Below are 17,127 nucleotides of genomic sequence, written 5' to 3' on the forward strand. Positions count from 1 at the left end.
AGAAGACTAAGAATACCATAATAGTTACAGTAATCCAGACAAGTTATGAAGGTACGAATCACTGAAAACCTATCTGGGATAAAAATTAGCTTAACTTTAGACAGTTGTCTGATGTGGTAAAAGCAAGATTTTATGACAGTACTGATCTGGTGGTCAAATTTTAAAAGTTCAAACAGAACACAGATTTCATGCACAGTGGGTAATATGCAGGAAATGTTGATATGAGGAATAAGGAATGCCTTAATTTGACTTGGGGGGGGGGGGGGGGGGGGGGAAGAAAAAAAAAAAAAAAAACCTATACAATTAAACTGTCCTGTAATGAACAGCAAACAAACACCAGTTAATACACTTTCATTATTTAAAAAAAAAAAAAAAAAAAAAAAAATTATAGGTCAGACCAGTCATAATAAATACAACAATTAATATTTTAATTAAGTATGCTGAAAAATGTATACAACAATATGATTGTACAGAATACGTTGTTCATTCTCTGCTTATCAGGGGCATGGTCAATTCTGTGACTGGGCAAAACACTATAGTGTAGTATTAATGGACTTTGAGAGATGGGTAAAATTTACAATATTGAAATTTTGCAGCAGACTCATTACAGCTACAAAACAATTAAGATGTCCTGCAAACAGGTTTGGAACAAGTGGAGGGCTTAAAAGTTCCTCAAAAGGGACAGAAGTTAAAAAACAAATAAATTAAAATCTAATTTTTTGACAAATGGACATGGCAACAAATATTTAATGATAATTTTATTTAGTTTGAAAACATATACAATATCCAAGTCCACAACCAGGGTCACTGTACACCAAGAGATGATAGAAAACTGGGTACTTTCACAGTCCTCTGCAGTGAAAAGGAAACCTTATTAGTGAAGACCAAGTTCATAAAAGGACAATTAAATAAAACCATTTCACTTACCTCAGCTGATTCAACAGGGGCAAAACCAGCTCCTTTATTTCAGAGGTGTCTTTCATTTCTTTCTTCAGCATTTTCTCACCATCCTTCTCTTTTTTTGAGATCTTGTTCTCCTGTTTTCTTACACTGGGCCTCTTCTGCTCTTCATAGGTGAGAGAACTGGATCCATCTGCAGCTCGATTCAGACTCAGCTTAGAGTAGAGGACTGGCTCAGGTAATTCTGCTTCTTTGACATCTTCAAAGACCACTTCAACCTGCCTGAAAACGGTTTCATCCTTCTCTTTAGCACTTTCAAAGACCTTTTCTGGAGCAAGGTTGATGTCTGGTTGGTCATTCAGAGGAAGGTCAAACACAGACTCGAAATTCAGGTGAGGCTTTTCTGGTTTAGATGGAGCACCACCAACAGGTTTCATTTCAAGCTCAGACATGAGGTAAAAATCTTTTGGATCCCACATGCTCAAGTCATCTTCCACAACATAATCATTTGAATCCACAGTTTCAACATCAACCTTGGCTTCATTCACAGCCTGACTTTTCTTAAATGCACTTTGATCTGGAATCAAATTTTCAAGCTGAACGGTTACGTCAACAGCAGGTTTTTCTGGATGACCAATTCCCAACGGAGCCACTGGGTTTATCTCAAACCCTGTTAATTCTGGTAGCCACATTGATAAATCAGCTCCTTGTCCCTGGCTGATGATCACCACTCCTCCTCCAATAGGCTGAATAGGCCAATGGGTGACTTCGTCCATGTGGTTTTGGGCCGAGCTCCCAGAGAAAGAGGCACCTGCCATGATCCATCTTTTATCAGGCAAGGTTTCAGTGGCAGGGCTGGATGTAGAAATGCTGTTTGACAGTGGAAGCGGTGTGGTCTGAGGTGCGGACTGTTCATCTTTAATAATCAGCTGGCCACTGCTCACTACTGCAGTCAGGTCTAGAGAAACTGGAACAGAAACAGTGAAGGCTGCTTAAATGGATTCTTCAAAACTCAAATAGAAAAAGTTCAGCTTGAACAACTAGCCTAGATGGTGGAACGTCAACAATGCCACCAAACCAAAAATTAAGCAGAAGAAAGCCTAAAAATACTAAGTTTGTCTAAATATTACACCTTTTCCAGTTTACCAAGTACTTCTCTATAAGATTTAGCACAGGGGTGTCAAAACTTGGTCCTGAAGGGACAGTGTCCTGGAGAGTTTGGCTCCAACCCTATTCAAACACACCTGAACCAGCTTGTCAAATGTTTTAATACAGTAGCAAAAGGACTTCACTTATGTCAGATTGTATGTTTTCTTGCACAGCTGGATGTTGGACTCAAGAAAAATGTTAGTATTGGCTAAAACTGATAAGCTGAAGTCAGACTGAAGCAACAGCCAACAGAGGATTCCTCTTGATCTTAGAGCCTTTTTCTGTGTGTGATTTTCACCATTATAGCATAGCAGTCAACATAGGACAAATGAGCTCATGTGGGACAAAAGGTTTCTGACGAACCTGCCTGTCTAGAGGCTTGAATATTAGCAACACATTATTTTGAGGAGTGAAAAACCTCTATACTGTGTACCAGGGGAGTCTAAACTTGGTCCTGGAGGGCCGGTGTCCTGCATGGTTTAGCTCCAACTTTCTCCAAAACACACCGCACTGGAAGTTTCTAGCATACCTAGAAAGAACTTGATTAGCTGGTTCAGGTTTGTTTAATTGGGGTTGGAACCATAACATGCTAGACACCTCGCTCTATACTATCATGCAGCAAAAAAAAATAAATAAATAAAAAATAAATAAATAAAAAAATAGGGTGTAGAGAAAGGAAAAACAAAGCCACCATACTGACCGGGCAATACTGCGCGCTCAATTGCACTTCTGCATCTTTTTCCACAACAATCACACACCGTGGTTTGGCCACCCAGGTCAACCCAACTGGAAAACATTTGATAAGTTGTAAAAGTTTGGTTTACAACAAAAGACCAAATTAGCAAACACAAACCTGGATTTGCGCTTGTTGTAGTTGCAGAATTTAGTGGCAGAGGTCAGGCCCAAATCAGTAAGATACACTTTGCAGTGAATATAACTCTAAAAGCAAACAGGAGATCATTACAGATAAAGCCATTGTCACTTTGAAAGATTGGATTAATCTTATAAGTGGAACTGAACTCTGACCTCAGAAGACTTTAAGCTGGATGTGTGAACAACAAAATTGACCGTGTCACTCTTCTGCATCACAAACTTCACCAAAGACTCCTTGGAAGCCACACATCTGGCAAACATAAACTTGGTTAACTCAGAGCAATGGCATAGATAATAAAAGCTTACAGCATTAACCTACCCTTTATTAATGATGAGGGAGACTTCGGGTTTGTCTGCATGGTTTGGAGAAGATGAAGCATGGCAGGATTGTATATAAAGCTGTTGACCAGGAGCAGGTGAAGCAGATACCTGAAGATGCAACAGCTCTCCTTTCTGGAACACTTTCGTATCTGCTTGTTCAGTCCAAAACGCTAGAGCAAAACATACATCAGATTGTAAAACACCATATCTAATGGATTAAAAAAAAAAAAAAAGTTAAATGACATACGTTTCATTATCTTTAATGAGAAACTGTTTCTTCTCTCCAGCAGAGCCTGTAAATCGTATGGCATTGGGAAAGCAGGCGCAAACCCAGAAACTGCATTCGGGAGATTTCCATCTTTTGGGAAAGCAATAAAGTCTGGAACATGCCAGATATCTTGTATGATCCCTGGCACAAACGCAGTCACGTGACCATTAAATACATTTTCATTTGATGTAACAGGTTGCACCAGATACGCTATAGTGCAACAGATGACTACCGAAAACGACACCATCCCAATCGTATCACTTTGAACTGAATGAAAACCAGTAGACCGCAAATCACAACTTTCTGTGTCATACAGAACTTACTGTAGATGCAAGCTGTGAAGAGGTTTAAGTTGTACTGGCTAATGCATCTATGAGATTCAGGTGAACATGCAGGTGTTCAGGTTTACCTCATTAACTCACGCTTGCTAATAAAACAGGTTAACGCCAATGCAGGGGACCAAATCTCTCTTCTTATGTTGTAACAATAAAATATTTTTAAAACAAAAAAGTACCAGATAGCAGGTTTAGAGGTAAATACAGTTTTGTGAATTAATAATTACTTTATTTCCTTGTTAGTATATATATTTTTTATTTCTAAAAGGCAAACCATCCAGGATTACTTTGAATCCCGGTATTCATATTCTACCAAAACATAGTCAGATAATTTAATATATAGGCTTAAATCTGTTTTTAAAGATTTTTTTGTAATTTTTGTATATTTACATAGATGTTTTAAACTTAGATTTACTACGTTTCCTATTTACTTTTAATTCTAAAGTTTAAGCATTTTATTTTGCAGCAATAAACCATTAAACCTATAAGACAGTGGTCAACCTGTGATTATAGATTATAAATCACGTTGTGATGGTATAGACAGATGTTTAAAAAATATATAATTATTATATATATATATTGATATATGTAATTGTAATAAAATCACTTGTTCTCAATAATTGTAGATTTAAAATTATACGTTTTAATTTTATATGCATAAGTAAAATGTGGAGGATCTTTACTTGCAAACATTATGTAATTGTGCATATTTTCCCAAGAAAAATAAAAAAATAAAAAAAATAAAAATGAAAATAACATAAAATGTGTAAAAAATTATCATTTGCCTAAACTGCTAGTAAAAGTCTTTTTGACATAAAAGGGCTCTTTTTCAGTACCTATTTTTAACAAATGACTGCTGCTAATAATACATTCATATCTAAATTGTCATTTAATACATTCACCTTGTTTTCAAAACATTTCCCCCTTATTTTCCCCTACCTAATTCAAAATTGGCACGTATAATGTATTAAATAATAATTTATAATAGACAGCACTTTTATGCATAAACTTTTTTTTTTCTTTTTTTGACAAACTTATACAAGAATATCTTTTATTGTAATATTTAATACATAAAATAAATGTTTTATGGGTTTGCAAGTGATGTTTAGTAGAGAAGAATGCAATTTTGGATGTTGCCTATATATATAAGCCCTGTATTTTGACACCGACCGCTCTTGCTCGCAGACAGCGACGGCTAGCGGTCAGTGAGCACAGGTGCGCGGCGGACGGGGCGTGGTCATGAGCGCAGGTGAACGGGAAGAAGGAAACCAGCCTGCGGAGCGGCACGGTAAGAGGGGAAGATCTTTCGATGTCCTAAACCTTTAATTATGACTTAATCCGAAAGAAGGCCTTCAGGATGGTGAATTCGGGTGAGTTGCGCTTCGTTCACCTAATAAGTATACTAGCTAATAAGTGTTGATTTTACGGGATGGGAGTTATTGCGAAAGTGGTCTGGGTGTGGTCTTATTTATTTGGAAACACATCAACGTCATGATCACCGCTCTTTCTGCTTCCACATATTTGTCAGTTAAATGTTTGCTAATTGGCGGTTTTTTAATGGATGTTATGAACTTGTTTCCTAATAGGATATTGTAAAGGACTTTTAAATGTTTTTTTTAAAAAGTTATTTATATATATATTTTTTTACTGTAGGCTGTTGTTGTTCTCAGCTTTGTGTAATTTTCTTGTGATGTTTAAGTTTTGCTTCAGTAAAAGTTGTTAACAGTGGAATAACGCATTTAAAGTGCATTAAAATGCAAATGAATAAGAATTGACCTGCCATCATCGTTTCAGACAGTTTGGGGAATTGGCTTTTGTCCATTCTGCAAGATTGAATGTTATATGTAAATGCCTTTATGTGGGTCAAAATGAGAAATGTTTAACTAAATTTACAAAAGTTATTTTATATATGTAAAAAAAAAGAGCTATTAACTGAATGTATTAAGTGTTTGCTTTGTTGTGGCTATTTTTCTGTGTGTGAAGCTAAATTGTCTAATAGGTGAAATTATTTTCCTTCATCATTCAGTGTAAAGGCTGTATCTAACCTACAAAAATGGAACTTATTTTTTACTTGTGCTTTAAATATAGTTGTACAAATCATATATGGCATAAAAATGAAGGTTTAAACCAGATTATATTTTATGATTAAAAACCTTTTGATGTCGAATTAGTAAATCATAGCATTTTAATGCTATGGTGGCAAAGTATACAATGGCAATTGACCAGAAAATTGTAAAAATGATTAAGTTAATTAAATTGTGTTGTGACACAATAAAAGAACCTGAAAACCTAACAAAAAAAATAACTGGACTTTTAGATTAAGTTTAAACAATCAAAATCTTATTAGAATTACCTGTTTGGTAAAAGGCTCTTTTATGTAATACATCCACTAAAAGACAGATCTGCACATATTGAATTCTACATAAGTTATCTAAAGGTTTGCTTGTTATTTAATAATATTAATGACATTAATATTAAAAACTCAATAAATATATTGTTACACAAATTTGTATTAGATAGATAGATAGATAGATAGATAGATAGATAGATAGATAGATAGATAGATAGATAGATAGATAGATAGATAGATAGATAGATCTGTGGGTGCAGAATCTGTATAGACTTATAATGGCTACAAATGCTTTGATTTAGTCTCAAAAGCATAGAAAGTCATGCACAACAGCACAAGTAAAGGAAATTCATTAGTAAAATATTTTGGAACACTGGTATACAATGCAAAGTAAGTAAAATCAAATATGTGTTGTTGCTTTGACACAATCTACATTATAAAAGTGCTATAGAAATAAAGATGAAATGAAAAACTAAAAAAAAAATCTAACAATTGCATGGAATATTTCATATTTTCATGTACAGCTGTACTTCTCAAAATATGTATGTGTTTGTTCAATTCACAACATTGAGTTGGTGAGGTTTGAGTATTCATTATAACATATAACTGATTATATCATATTCAGTATAACATTCTCAAAGCATCTCCTTACGAGGATTTTAAATACAGCCTTTTATTTAGATGATTAGATTACATTAGATTAGATTTAACTTTATGATTTACAGACTTTGTGTCACTATACACTGTTGTGCTGTCATCAGATCCCTAGCAGTGTCAAGTGTGCCATTCTGTAAAGCATTTCAAACACAATAAATGCTAATTCAATACACTTTTACACACACCCAGATTACAGAATCACATCTTCTAGCTGTCCTTGCCTGTATAACTGTGTTGTTATTCAGAAAAACTTTTCAGGCAGGATTTTGTACACATACATTATCAGGTAAAAGTTGTAGAACTTTATAGTAATTGTTTATTATGAAGCTGACTTTTTAGCCTCATCACTTCAGTCCATGTTTTTTTTTTTTTTTTGGAAATCGATTTGCTTTTCAGTAAATATGTATTATTACTAGTATATCAATACATATTAACAGTTAAGTAACAGTTTTTAGGGATTCTTGGATAATTAGAAACATCCAAAGATCAGCATTTATCTAAAATTACAAATTTTTTGCACATCATACAATTCAAGAGAATTGTTTTTCCCCCTTTGAAAGGAATTATTTAAATTAATTTTTTTATTAAGCAAATATTGTTTAAATGAAACAGATGTGATGACAGAGATTTAGAATTGTAAAGTCCCAAAATGTTTCTATGTCAGATAAATGCTGTTTTCTGAACTTTCAATTCTTAAAAGAAAGTTCGGAATAAATCTTTTAAAGCTTTTTGCAACATAATAATAATAATAACAAAGATAATGATTGATTTATTTAAAACTGTTTTGTTATTAGAACGTAACACAAAATCAGAGATACATCAGAAATAGGCAATAAGGCTACAGATGGATACTGAAAAGATTAGGAAGAGAAGAAAAAAAAGTCTCATAATGTGTTAGGGAAAAAAAGGCAAAATGGGTGGGGAAGGGGGGTAGGGGTTATTGGGAGATGTTGCATATACTTATCAGGTATTTAATGTGGCTGTTTACTAAATCTACATTGTTTAAAACAAGCTATTTATAATTCTTAGAATTGGGTTCCATCTTGCTTCAAATATATTCATCTGGAGTCTATGGCAATGTTATTCTTTCCATTTCATAAATTTCTCTGTTTTTTCCATTGTTCATATGTAGTTGTAGTCTGATCCAGTTAGATATAATACATTTTAGTGCTGCAGAAAGCAATATTTGAAATAAATAAATAGATAAATAAATAAATCTTCTTTTAGAATAAATCTTCATTCTCCCAGGCACAGTTGGCTCAAAGGGAATATCAATACAAAATACGTCTCCAAGTACCTTATTGATATCATCCCAGAACTGCTTAATGTTTTGGGCAATACCAAAATATATGAGAGTGGTTTCCTAAATGATCATCGCATTCTCTCCAGCATCTGTTAGATAAGCCTGTTCTTATCTTCACTACTATGTGTGGGGTGCATAAATATCTTGCAATGATTTTCCACTGTAATTCTCTCCATAAATTTAAGTTTGTGACCATCTATCCAGTTTTCTGCATTTCAGCCTCCCATCGTTCTTAATATGGAAAAGTATTAAGTGTATGATTTGATAATGGTCTTTTATAAATGATGATGATTTTTAAGCTATTATTTTTAAGCTATGAATTGGCCAATTGAAACGGTTTTGGAAAGACCACGTGACTGGAGTAATGATGCTAAAATTTCAGCTATAAAGTCATAGGATATTATACTATTCATTCATTCATTTTATTTTCGGCTTTGTAAATCTGTGTAAAATCTTGTCTCTGACACTTCATAATTACTTGTTTTTCAGTGAAGTCATGGCTTTTAAAGTACTGTATAATCTCTAATTATTTTGGATTTCACAGTGCATGTAGTTCTTTGCCTTATAATGTCCTGTTAATCTGCTGCCTGGCCTGATATGATGTGTTTGCTGTAGGCATTTGTTGTGGCAGTCTGAAGGATGACAAGATCCTGATGAAGATGGGTTTGGGGCTGGTCCTGGTCGGTCATGTGAACTTCTTGCTGGGCGCACTGGTACACGGAGCTGTGCTCAGACATATAAGTGTGTTAACATGGAACCAAAAACTTGTCTATCCAATCTCCAATGTCATCGCTCTTGCGGCAGGACTCATGGTATGTCTGGCCACACAACTCAGAATTGAAATCATGCTGTTAATTTCCTCAGGCCATCTACTGACTTTAAAAAAAAAATTAAACCTTTGTTGGTCAATACTTATTGGAAAAACCCTGGAGTGTTACTCTAGGTTCTTACAATACCTTTTGAACTTTTAAGACCTAAAACAATATAATATAATCATTGTCAAGGAAGTTGTTATATCTGGTTCTTTGCCTGATTAATACGTTTTTTTTTTTTCTCTGAAAATTGTGGTCAATGTTGATTCATAAAATACAATTCAGCAGCTTACCAGCATTTTGAGAGTCCAAAACAAAATGTCTGTGGCTCCTGATAAACCGATCATTTATTTCAATGTACTATGTAAGAATGGGGAACATTACTTACAACATTAATACCTTTAATCCACAGCCTAGACAAATGGACCTGAGCGTTTTCAATTTCTGGTGAACTAACCCTTTATAATCTCCACATTTCAGTGTTGTGGACCATATGTAACTATGACCAAGCTGGCAGTTATGTGATGATTGAGACATAATGCATAATAGTCAAAAATAGCCAGGCATGTTGCTTGAAATCTACACTGTAATTAACAAATGTGGCCATGCTGTAACCTGCAGGGAATAATTGGGGGAATTTCAGCAATTGTTCTCTCAAAGAACAAGAAAAACCAGCTGCTGGTGAGTAGACGCATACACACGAACACTTTCAATACTGTCCTTTTTGCTTTTGCTATTACATGGTTTTTTGTTGCCGTTGCAAGCCATGCACTTCCAAACTTTCTATACATCCAAATAGGGCATCCATGCATTATTAATTACACATATTCTCCATGTTGCAGAGTTGGTTTCTCCTAGTGGTGAGTGTCCTGGGTGTCCTCCTGGGTGCCGCCTCTGCAGTGGGAATCAGCGTTGCCTCTGTGAGGGTCATCGTACTGGAAGGACACAATCTGTTTACCCACTGTAACCTGCCTGCCAACATGAGTTTGTACAGCATCACCAACGAATGCCCTTTCGACCCCACACGCATCTATGTAAGTCAGTCTGATGGATTCTAATGTAACCTAATATAAATGATTGATGTGTACTTCATAATTAACTAATAAAGTCATCATTGGAAATGAACAAACAATTGCATTTGACAATTACATTTCTGTATTTCATAGCGTGTCAAAAGTAAGGAACACATCAGGATATATGAAAACAAAAACTTAGGTGATGTTCTCATGTACACTGTGCTGGATACCTTCATTTAATACCATAATTAAAGAATCTAGGATCCTCTCTTCACTATATTTCTTGGGTATCTTGATGGGTTCTGCGAATGAAGCCAATGTCCACTCCAGGAAGAAAATTAATAAAATACACTTTTACTATTAAAATAAGTCCGGTGAAAAAGAAGAATAGAACTAAACAAAAATCCTTTACTTTGTTCTCCGCTGAGAATAAAGGGCCTAAGACTTACAGTATACAGAAATCTAAGCGCGTTGCTGGTCTGCATGTTTCAGCATTTTATACAGTCCTAGAATACAGTTGTGCCTTTAATGTTTTAAGCTATCAATGTTTGATATACTTGAAAATATCTAAAAGGTTTGACATACTTTAGTATTTATACTCATGTTGATACAGAGAAGAAATCCCTTTTTGTTCTAAGTAAATACATAGCGAAGCATTTCTTTTATTATGTCAACATTTGGGCAGTCTTCAAGGATTGTCCTCCAAAACCATATCTTAGCTGGCGAAAAATATTTTCCTTTGAAGAAAACGTTTCCCATGCTTTTTCCACCTTTCGGTTATAATAGTTTGTTAGTGTTATCTGGACCATTTCTTCCTTTATTGTCAACAGCAAACTGACTTGCTTTAGTATCTCATCCTTGACATCTTCTAACTCTGTCGAAAGTGGTTACTTCTAATTGCTAATAGCTGTTTCTGCAAGCATAGGAATATCCGAATATGTAAGGTTTCACAATTATTGTCATTAAATCATCCAGACACAAACAGCACCCATATAAAACAATACAAAACATTGTTTATTAAATTAAGAATAATCACTGTGAATTTTTAAATGTACTAAAGAGAAACTTTTTTATATGCTTGCATCACTCAAATTAATACCTTGTATAATGCATTTTGATGACAAAGTTCACATTTTGTTTGAATTTAGTATGCATTTAGAAATATTATTTGTGCGTATTATAGAGGTGTTGATCTGTATCAGTGATAATGTGATATCATCAGCAGAACCCCTTTTTCTCATCACATCACCCCTGTCCTGCAACAGCTTCATTGGTTACCTGTTCATTTTCTAATTGATTTTAAACTTTTTGATGTTAACATTCAAAGCCATCCACAATCTTGCCCCTCCATATTTTTCGGCCCTCATCCACATTTCAGCTCCTTCTCGCACCCTGTGATCTTCTTCCTCCCTCCACTTGTCTGTTCCCTCTGCTCGTCTATCGTCTATGGGCAACAGAGCATTCAGCCACTCTGCTTCCCGGCTTTGGAACTCACTACCACCTGCCATCAGAAACACTATTCAAATCAAGACTCAAAACCCACTTATTTAAGATGACTTTTAATACTTATTTCATTAATTTTATCTGCACTATTGCTGTGTATATTTTTTTATGATTGCTCTTGTTGTTTTATTGTATGATGTCCTTGAGTTGCCACAAAGGCGCCTTTAAATAAAATTTATTATTATTATTATTATTATTATTTTTGTTGTAGTTTTCAGTGATGTTCGAGTTGATGTTACTATTAATGTATGTTTGTATAAGATATTATATGATAGAGAGGAAGAGATACTAATTTAGGACAGTACTGCACACCAAGTATATTAAGCCATTATAAATAATTTATAGGAAAATTTTGGAGAAAAAAAAGTACTTTCATTTAGGATCAATCATACACATATTACATAAATCAGGCATTAGGGTTCTCACAGTTGTGTAATTTTAAAATTGAAATATGTATTCATGCATGCATGTTTCTCAGCTCAAAATTATGTATTAGGTTAAAACTGTTCTGAGACTATCGGAATGATAATTAATAGTCCTGTAAATCCAAATGGCTGAAGGAATAAGGAAATAATGCAGAATAAGCATTTAAATGGAATTCAAGATCGCAAACATACTTCTCTCTCTCTTCAGGGTACTACATTAATCCTGTGGTGTCCATTGATCTTGATGTCAGTGGTGGAGGCTGTGTTCTCCTGTCGCTGTTTCCTGGCCTGCACTTCTTTCCTCCGGCTGCGCTGCCCGTGGAGGAGAAATATCAATAAGAGGGTAAACAGAACTGCTCGCAATAACTATATATCATTTTTCTGAAAGACATACTAGCACTTGGAAAACTATAAAAGTAACATTAAAGGTGCATGAGCGTACTTCAAATACAAATCAGAATAGTGCTGTCACAAGATTAATCTTGATTAGTCACATCCAAAATAAAAGCTTGTATTTTTTTACATTATGTATGTGAACTATTTTGTATGTTTGCGCATATTTTGTATGTGTATATATAAATACATGCAAATTTTTGAGAAAAGGTTTTTCTATTTATAAATTGAATATATCTAATACAAATGATTAATAAATATACACTAACTGGCCACTTTAATAGGTACACCTGTCTAACTGCTCATTAACCCAAACTTATCAGCCAATCACATGGCAGCAATTCCATGCATTTAGACATTTTCAAGATGATCTGCTGCAGTTCAAACTGAGCATCAGAATGGGGAAGAAAAGTGATTTAAGTGACTTTAAATGTGGTTCCAGATGGGCTGGTCTAAGTATTTCAAAAACTGCTGATCTACTGGGATTTTCACACACAGTCATCTCTAGGTTTTACAGAGAATGGTCTGAAAAAGAGAAAATATCCAGTGAGCAGCAGTTCTGTGGGCACAAATGCCTTGTTGATGCCAGAGGTTAGAGGAAAATGGCCAGACTGTTTTCAGCTGATAGAAAGGCAAGAGTACCTCAAATAACCACTCGTTACAATCAAGGTATGCCGAAGTGAATCTGTGAACACACAACACGTCCAACCTTAAGGTGTATGGGCTACAGCAGCAGAAGACCACACCGGGTGCCACTCCTGTCAGCTAAGAACAGAAAACTGAAGCTACAATTCATACAGGCTCACCAAAATTGGACAATAGAGGATTGGAAAAATGTTGCCTGGTCTGATGAGTCTCGATTTCTGCTGCAACATTTGGATGGTAGGGTCAGAATTTGGTGTCAACAACATAAAAGCATTGATCCATCCTGCCTTGTATCAGTGGTCCAGGCTGCTGGTGGTGGTGTAATGGTGTGGGGGATATTTTCTTGGCACACTTTGTGCCCATTTTTACTAATTGAGCATTGTGTCAACGCCACAGCCTGAGTATTGTTGCTGACCATGTCCATCCCTTTACGATCACAGTGTATCCATCTTCTGATGGATACTTCCAGCAGGATAACTTGCCATGTCATAAACTGTGAATCATCTCAGACTGGTTTCTTGAACATGACAATGAGTTCACTGTACTCAAATGGCCTCCAAACTCACCAGAGCTCAATCCAATAGAGCACCATTGAGATGTGGTGGAACGGGAGATTTGCATCATGGATGTGCAGCCGACAAATCTGCAGCAACTGCGTGATGCTATCATGTCAATATGGATCAAAATCTCTGAGGAGTTTTCCAGTACCTTGTTGAATCTGTGCCGCAAAGGATTAAGACCGTTCTGAAGGCAAAAGTGGGTCCAACCCAGTACTAGTAAGATGTACCTAATAAAGTGGCCGGTGGGTGTATATGCAAGTATTTTGGCTTTTTTGTGTTTTGTATGTTTTATTTATATATATATATATATATATATATATATATATATATATATATATATATATATATATATATATATATATATATACACAATATCTATACACATCGAGTTCAAACAGATTATGTTATACAAACTTTTATTTTGGATGCGATTTAATCCTTTGACAGCACTAATATGAAATTTTGAGGGCACTTTTTACTTGCTCTACAATAAACTTAATTGTGCATGTGTGTTTCTAAATGCATGAATTCAGGTGCGTGTCCAGCTTCCGGAAATAACTGAACTGCCACCAGATGATCCGAATGAAGAAGAGCCAACTGAACAGCATGACCTGATTGACAAAGACTCGGTTAGAGTGGAGACTAGTGATTGGCTGTAATTTTATTAGCGTTTTATTAAAATTACTGTTACACAGCGAAGCGAGAAACACCAAGTGCCAATGAGGATGAAGTGTATGTGCATGCTGCCTGGTAAGTGGCTCACAGTTGAAGAGTTTTAATACTGCATTAATATTGTGTGATTTCTTTAATGGTCTAACTGTGTGACCGAGCCAAGCGATATTGGTGTCAGCTTTATAAAATGCAGTGTTTTCTACAGTATGATGTATGTGTATATTGTGGTTGTTTTATGTTTGTTACACCCATGGGATTCTTGTTACATTTAAGTAATTTTCTAATTGTACTAATACTAGAGACGGGTCAAAATATATGGCTAGACAGATGTCTTTTTTTCTATTCATTTTAATATTTGCTTGTGTACCTAAAATGTTTAAAAAAATATTTAAGCAAGATCTGTTGATCAAAAAAAATGGTAAAGTACATGTATGTTTTTTTATGGTGATGTAATTGAATAAAATGTATTTCTAAAATTTTGCCTCATTGAACGTTAGTTTGTGAGTTTTTGCGGGTCTTAAAAAAATCTTGAGTCAGCTCTTTACATTTAGAAAATGTTTAAATATGAGCAATGAAATCTTGTATGAACTGCAATAAATGAGCATCTTCCTACCTTTTTAAATGTACAATCCACCCGTCTAGATATCACTATATGCCAAGATTTACTTAATGTAGATTGAAGAATTTAAGCCTTGTTTTCTGACAAACTAAACAAAATTGTGACATGCTTAAACAAATATCTGTCTGTAGAGAACACGTTATTTTGCTGGTCCATCTGAGTATTAGTAGACTGTTTGCTTAATATCTGTTGATATATTGCTCCTTTTTCCCAGAGATGGGTTGCGGCCGGAAGAGCATCCGCTGCGTAAAAACGTGCTGGATAAGTTTGCGACCCCGGATTAATAAAGGGACTAAGCCGACAAGAAAATGAATGAATGATTACTGCTCCTTCATCAGACATGTTACTGACTATAAGAGACTTTGCAAGTACATGTCAATTTACACTAGCTCTAAGCCCAACCATAAGTCTACTTATGATCTAATGAGAATTAGTTGACATGTAGATGCAAGCTTAAATTCCACAAACGGACCATCAAAATAAAGTGTGACCAATCAATTTTCACATGCAGAATGGATATTTACACTATAATCGTGGATACAGTACATGATAGGATAAAAAGACTCAAAAGTTTTAAATTTGCTATGTTTAAAGGGGGCTTTACACTGAAAACACATGGGAATTCTTTTACATGGCCCAAAGAAGTGTTTCCCCAAAAACATATTACATTTTGAGGATTTAAAACACAATCCAGTGATGCTGGTGATGTTTTTAATGGCATAACTATTTCTAATGACATAAGAACAGTAAGACAAAGAACAGTTTCTTTACACTGAAACAACAGGGCGACAGATTGTTTTGCAAGGCCCGAGGAAGTGTTGACCCCCATGAAGTTTACATTTAAATTAAGCAGATTTTTCTGAGCACATAAGCTAGCATTTTTTAAGCATAGTTTGATTTTTAGTCAATTTGATCTGAAAATTGATCAACCCCCCCCCCCCCCCCCCCCCCCCCCCAACCCCTTGTAAGAATCTTTAAACATTTTCACAGGACAATGTGAGAAAATGAGAGCAGATATTGATGAAGAGCAGCAGGTCAAACTGTGTTGCTGATAAAGCTTTAATGTCTGCTCCTTATTAGTTAATTTTTACACAATATATCGATTGACAGATTGTTTCATTCAAAATATTACATTTTCTTTTGGTGGATTTAAGAAGGAATAGTTCACCCCAAAATGAAAATTTCCTTATTTACTCTCTCACACGATTTCATCTGAAAATTTTCTTTCTTCTTTTGAACATAAAACAAGTTATTCTAGAGCAGGGGTGTCCAAACTTGGTCCTGAAGGGGTGGTGTCCTGCAAATTTTAGCTCCAACTTGCCTCAACACACCTGCAAGATGTTTCTAGAAAGCCTAGTAATGCGGCAGTCACACTAGAGTTTAAGCTTGTGAAATTCTGTAGTATGGCATTGCGAAAAGGACCGTGATTTAACAAGATGATTAGACATTAAAAAAAGCAAGCAATTGGTCCATTTTTTAAATTTCTGTCCAGAGAAGTCATGTTTTGATCATCGGTTGGTCTTACGCAATCATATGATGTAATTTCGCAGGTCAGAGTTCACCAAGCTTGAACTTTCCAATGTAGCGAACTGCGAAGCTTGCCACATGACTTTACGTTTCCGGTCTGATGCATTCCTGTGCGTATGAATGGAAGTCTATGGGGAGAAAAGTGCAGTGTGACCGCAGCTTTAAAGCTTGATGAGCTAGCAGGACATGCAGGACATCAGCCCTCCAGGACCGAGTTTGGGCACCCATGTTTTAGAGAATGTTAGAGAAGAAAAAAACAGCCATTTTCTTTTCTAACATTCTTCTAAATATTTTCCTTATTGTTCAACAAAAGAACAGGTTGGGAACAAATGGAGGTTGAGTACATGATGACAGAAGTTTAGATTTTGAGTGAACTGTTGCTTTAAAGCATAGGTCTCAAACTTGATTCCTTGAGGGCTGCAGCTCTGCACAGTTTAGCTCAAACCCTAATCAAACACACCTGATCCAACTAATCAAGGTGTTTAAGACTACTAGACACCACTGGATCAGCTGTGTTTGATTAGGGTTGGAGCAAAACTGTGCAGAGCAGCGGCCCTCCAGGAATTGAGTTTGAGACCTATAATTTACATTAATGTTTGTAAAACCTACAGAGACCTTGCATTCTGTACTTCCCTATGATAAGCAGTCAGTTTTGTCTGTTGATATCTTATGAATGCCCAAGTTTTCACGAAGATGTTAATATGTGGCGAGAATTAAACAATTTCACTTAAGATTTGTAAAACAAGATGTGCAGTGGTCACAGTAAATGAGGTGTTGAAATCTAAAAGAATGAGGCCTG

The 17,127-nt window shown here is 35.4% G+C and overlaps 2 protein-coding genes across 4 annotated transcripts; one reads left to right on the top strand and one right to left on the bottom strand.

The window, feature by feature from the left end:
• Positions 1-745: 745 nt before the first annotated feature.
• On the bottom strand, positions 746-3,839 carry zpcx (zona pellucida protein C). The gene is given in 7 exon segments (NM_001012244.2): positions 746-852; positions 928-1,867; positions 2,750-2,835; positions 2,903-2,988; positions 3,076-3,172; positions 3,242-3,413; positions 3,491-3,839. Coding segments are annotated over 7 exon segments (1,659 nt in total). The 5' UTR covers positions 3,759-3,839; the 3' UTR covers positions 746-842.
• A 129-nt stretch (positions 3,840-3,968) lies between these two features.
• Positions 3,969-14,666, top strand: tmem54a (transmembrane protein 54a). Of its 3 annotated transcripts, none has more exons than XM_073927044.1 (7): positions 3,969-4,043; positions 5,032-5,216; positions 8,772-8,968; positions 9,590-9,649; positions 9,811-10,002; positions 12,121-12,255; positions 14,044-14,658. In XM_073927044.1, exons 2-7 carry the CDS (start codon positions 5,204-5,206, stop codon positions 14,167-14,169), a joined length of 723 nt encoding a protein of 240 aa, XP_073783145.1. In that variant the 5' UTR covers positions 3,969-4,043; positions 5,032-5,203; the 3' UTR covers positions 14,170-14,658.
• Positions 14,667-17,127: the final 2,461 nt, after the last annotated feature.

The sequence above is a fragment of the Danio rerio genome, chromosome 17 (assembly GCF_049306965.1).
Source record: "Danio rerio strain Tuebingen ecotype United States chromosome 17, GRCz12tu, whole genome shotgun sequence".
In the NCBI taxonomy this organism is placed as follows: domain Eukaryota; kingdom Metazoa; phylum Chordata; class Actinopteri; order Cypriniformes; family Danionidae; genus Danio; species Danio rerio.

What these genes read in the sequence shown, in the direction of transcription:
- tmem54a (XM_068214338.1), top strand. Translation starts at nt 5,086, where the DNA reads ATGAGCGCAGGTGAACGGGAAGAAGGAAACCAGCCTGCGGAGCGGCAC. An exon ending in CCAGCCTGCGGAGCGGCACG is followed by an intron (nt 5,135 to 8,771) that starts GTAAGAGGGGAA and finishes TGTTTGCTGTAG; the next exon opens with GCATTTGTTGTGGCAGTCTG. An exon ending in ACAAGAAAAACCAGCTGCTG is followed by an intron (nt 9,650 to 9,810) that starts GTGAGTAGACGC and finishes TCCATGTTGCAG; the next exon opens with AGTTGGTTTCTCCTAGTGGT.